Raw genomic sequence first — 3,868 nt, forward strand, 5'->3', positions numbered from 1 at the left:
TCAGAATAAGTCGTAGCAGAAAAATCAACATCATTTAACATGGTTTTCACACCACCAGTTAAGAGAAGGGATTAAAAGTAAATACCCCTTGATATTTGAGTTCCACCATTGCAAATAGTCCATTAGGTTCCGATTGTTCCATTACAGCTAGTATTTGATTTTTCTGCCCACTTACAAAGATGGTTAAAAAAACCTTAGCTCACGATCGTTTTTTTCTAAATAATGAAGAATGAAGTCGACAGATGAACAGGGTGGGATATAAGTGTTGGAATCATTTATTTTAATCTGGAATATCCTACGTGTCACCGAATTCGTCCAAAGAACAATATATTAATTGACACATAATATTTGCAACCGCTAAACATTTTAAAATCCAGGAAAATGATTTAATTGACAGATAAAATAAGAGTTTAATGGCCTAATGTGATTATAAAAAAGAAATTAAAGAAAAAAAAAACTTAAGTGACAAAATCGGGAAAACACATTAATTTATTGTGCTACAGTGACATTTTCTCAATATATATATTATATGAAACAATATTTACTAAATCACAAATTTCATCGTATTAAACTAATTACTACCAAAGAATTTTTTTCCATATCATATTTATAATATTATTACACAATATTTTAAAATCCAGTTCTAACTGGACCAGGAACCTATCAAATGAACGGTTCAACTAGCACTAGTTTTATGTCTATTTCTAGACCGGAACAAACCGTCTGGTTTTTACACATACACACACAAAAAAAAAATATATCGATTGAACAGATGAAACTGATCCGGTTGATTCAGTTAAATTGAATAAAAGCACACGGAAATGAAATAAATTTCATAACAAACTTTAGTAATATTTTCACTCTTTTTGGACTTTTCTTAAATTGAAAATATATAGTAAACGTTATGAATCTTTTTGAAATGCTTGTATTTATCTAAAATTATATTTTGTTTTGATGTTACATTTTATTTTTTGTATTTTTTTTTATGTTTTTTGATTTATGTGGATTGATGGAAAATTTATAGTTATATCATTATATGTTTTCTTAATATAATCTGAATGATCTAAAACCTATTTTAAAGTGTATTTTTAATGTGTGAAACTTATGGTAAATGTTTTTTTAAAGTAATTAAAAACCTAGTTGAACCGAAAATCAATTACCATACCGATTAATTGAAAAAACCGATTTTGTAAAACATTGCTATTACAAATATCTTACTCTCATGCCTTCACTTTTGAGTGTTAACATGAGCAGATATTGAATCTCCTAATTCCATAGATATACAATTAAAATTTGTTTTTCAATAATGTTGAAAATCATATTTATTCAATCATTCATTCAAAAATATAGTACGAAGGACGAATGTCAATATTACCAAATTTCTTGTGTCGCCCATTCGAATAGAATTATGAATACTAAATACCATTATCATATCTATCGATTCATTGCAATAAACTATCTCAAATAGCTTATTAAAAAGCAGCAATAGGGATTAAAAGATGTCTAAAATGTAAGAAAATCAACATTTTCTTATAATAAAAAAACAAAATTCCTCAACAGTGATTACCATATCCCATCAAATACAACATGTAGAAGGCCAACACAATTCGACTTAAAAAAAAAGCTGCAAATTGTTCTAGGAATGTCATTACACACTGTAACGACCTTTTGATGTTCTTGTCTTGGAATCATCCTGCATAACCACATCATAAAGTTATTATTTATACACATCTTGTATAAATTATAATACTTAATAAATAGTTAAATACAATACATAATATAAAATGGAAATTTTAAAAGGAAATGTAAACAGTGTAACAAGAAGTTTACATGGAAGTTGTAGGTGATCTTGTCAGTCACATCTATAATTTCCTTCCACTTTCTTCCAATACTCATCTACAATTCACAATTCACAAATCAAAAGGGCAAAATCGTAATTTTACTAATGTGTGTTATGGATTCAATCTGGTTTTCCTATGTGTGAGTTTGGTTTGGGGTTTTATGTCATGTTACCTTTATCTGGGGCAAAGTAGTTATTTTGCTTCTCATCAAGGGTATTTAGGTCTTTTTACTTTCTTCTTCTCCAAGTAACAATGAAGTTGCCTTGTAATGTAAATACCAAATAGAACTGCAACCCTTAGGTCTTTACTAATGTGTGTGGTGAGTTTATTCTAGTTTTATCTTATCTAGGGCTAAGTAGTTATTTTAGTTCTCATCAAGGGTATTAATGTCTTTTCCTTAAAGTAGTAACAAGATACCTGAGCAGCCTCATTAGCAGCATTTTTAGTCCATAAAGAAAGTTTATCCTGCCTTTGACGCACACTAGCAACCACACCACATATTTCATCAGCCTCATCAAATTGCTCACCTATTAAGGCCATCAACTATGACAAAAAATATATATATATATTTCAATTTCAGTTGATTAAAACATTGAAAAATATAAAACAAATTCAAGGAAGAAGTGGAGAGAAATTAGAAATATACAGTTTCAAACCACATAGTTTCAAGGTTAGCCTTTCTGCTACTAGTAACTGTCCACTTCCCTCCATTTGCACACTCTGGATCTTCCCATTTAGGCTCAATCCCAGCTTTGAACAAATGGAAATCAGCATTTCCTGGAAGCTTGCTAGGTTTGAATACCTGGTCATACAGACTTCAAGAAAAAATCCAACATGATTTTAGCATCTTATATCAAAGATTACCATCTCTTTTGATCAAAGAATGATCTCAACTTGGTTAATTTCAACTTAAACAGTCATTGTATTATGATTTGACAAAACATACCAGCACTAAAGTAGAATTAGGGCATAAGAAATTAAAGATATAGAAATTGGTACCAGATCAAAATCAGACTCTAAAAATTAGATGATTCAAGCTCATATACGAATACAATCCATGGATAGCTAAGTAATTTGTATATTAGCGTTCAAGAGGAGTCGGAAACCGAAAATTTAAATCTAGGTTGAAGACAGATCAAACCCTAACAGTACATCCGATTAAGAATCTTAATTACGATATGTAGAGAAAAGAAAGACGTAGAAGAATATGTAATTAGCGTTTACCACCAAAACTCTTCGACGGTGTCGAAAGTGTAGCCGTTGCGAAGATTATTCCCCCAACCGGCGCCTTGTTTAGGTTTAGATTGATTATCGAACCAGAATGTCCACTTCTTGTCTAGCCTATGGGGTTGCTCCGCCACTTCTCCGCCAACATCTACCGCCGCGCCGTCAGTCGCCATTGTTCCCGGCTTTTCTCTCTCTCTCTCTCTATTGTTCTCTCTTTCCCTTCAAAGAAGGGGGGTTTGAGATTGGTTGCTGAAGCAAATTGCTAACTTGCTATTATACGGGCCCAAAGAGGTCAATGCACCCGTTAATGGACTTTTTATGGTTTATGGGCTCAAAATATGAAATGAATCAAATAACGAAAACGGGTTACAAATTTCTATATGTTTAACTTTAAGCACGTGTAAGAAAAGAAAATCTAATAATGTATTTTTATCAAGTGTCTCAAAGTGTTTCATCTAAAATAATTGCAAGGATTTTCCAACATATATTCTTATAGTTTTCAAAAGGATGAAGTATCATAACACAACCACAAACACAAATCAAGTGTTAGCATGTGGTGGCATACCTTGGTGGTTTAAGGAATAACTTCTGGGAAGTTGGTTGTGGGTATTCTTGAAAGTGAATGGAGACCATGATGGTGGATGATGGTGATATCAGGAGATGGTGGGGGATGAGATGGGAGGAATATGAATGCATGAGAGATCTCCAATGGGAGAACAAAGGTTTGTGATAGTATTAGGTTTTGGAAGTATGTTAAGAAGAAGACTGCTTATTGGAATGGGATCGATTTATATAATATA

The 3,868-nt window shown here is 31.8% G+C and overlaps 1 protein-coding gene across 1 annotated transcript; it reads right to left on the reverse strand.

Moving 5' to 3' along the window:
* Positions 1-1,509: 1,509 nt before the first annotated feature.
* LOC145086596 (eukaryotic translation initiation factor-like) lies at positions 1,510-3,320 on the reverse strand. The gene is made up of 5 exons (XM_079024410.1): positions 3,066-3,320; positions 2,488-2,656; positions 2,259-2,384; positions 1,831-1,896; positions 1,510-1,693 (listed from the first exon to the last, which is right to left on the reverse strand). Exons 1-5 carry the CDS (start codon positions 3,239-3,241, stop codon positions 1,649-1,651), a joined length of 582 nt encoding a protein of 193 aa, XP_078880536.1. The 5' UTR covers positions 3,242-3,320; the 3' UTR covers positions 1,510-1,648.
* Between the last annotated feature and the right edge of the window lie 548 nt (positions 3,321-3,868).

This window comes from Lactuca serriola, chromosome 2, assembly GCF_051521515.1.
Source record: "Lactuca serriola cultivar US96UC23 chromosome 2, Lser_US96UC23_V15, whole genome shotgun sequence".
In the NCBI taxonomy this organism is placed as follows: domain Eukaryota; kingdom Viridiplantae; phylum Streptophyta; class Magnoliopsida; order Asterales; family Asteraceae; genus Lactuca; species Lactuca serriola.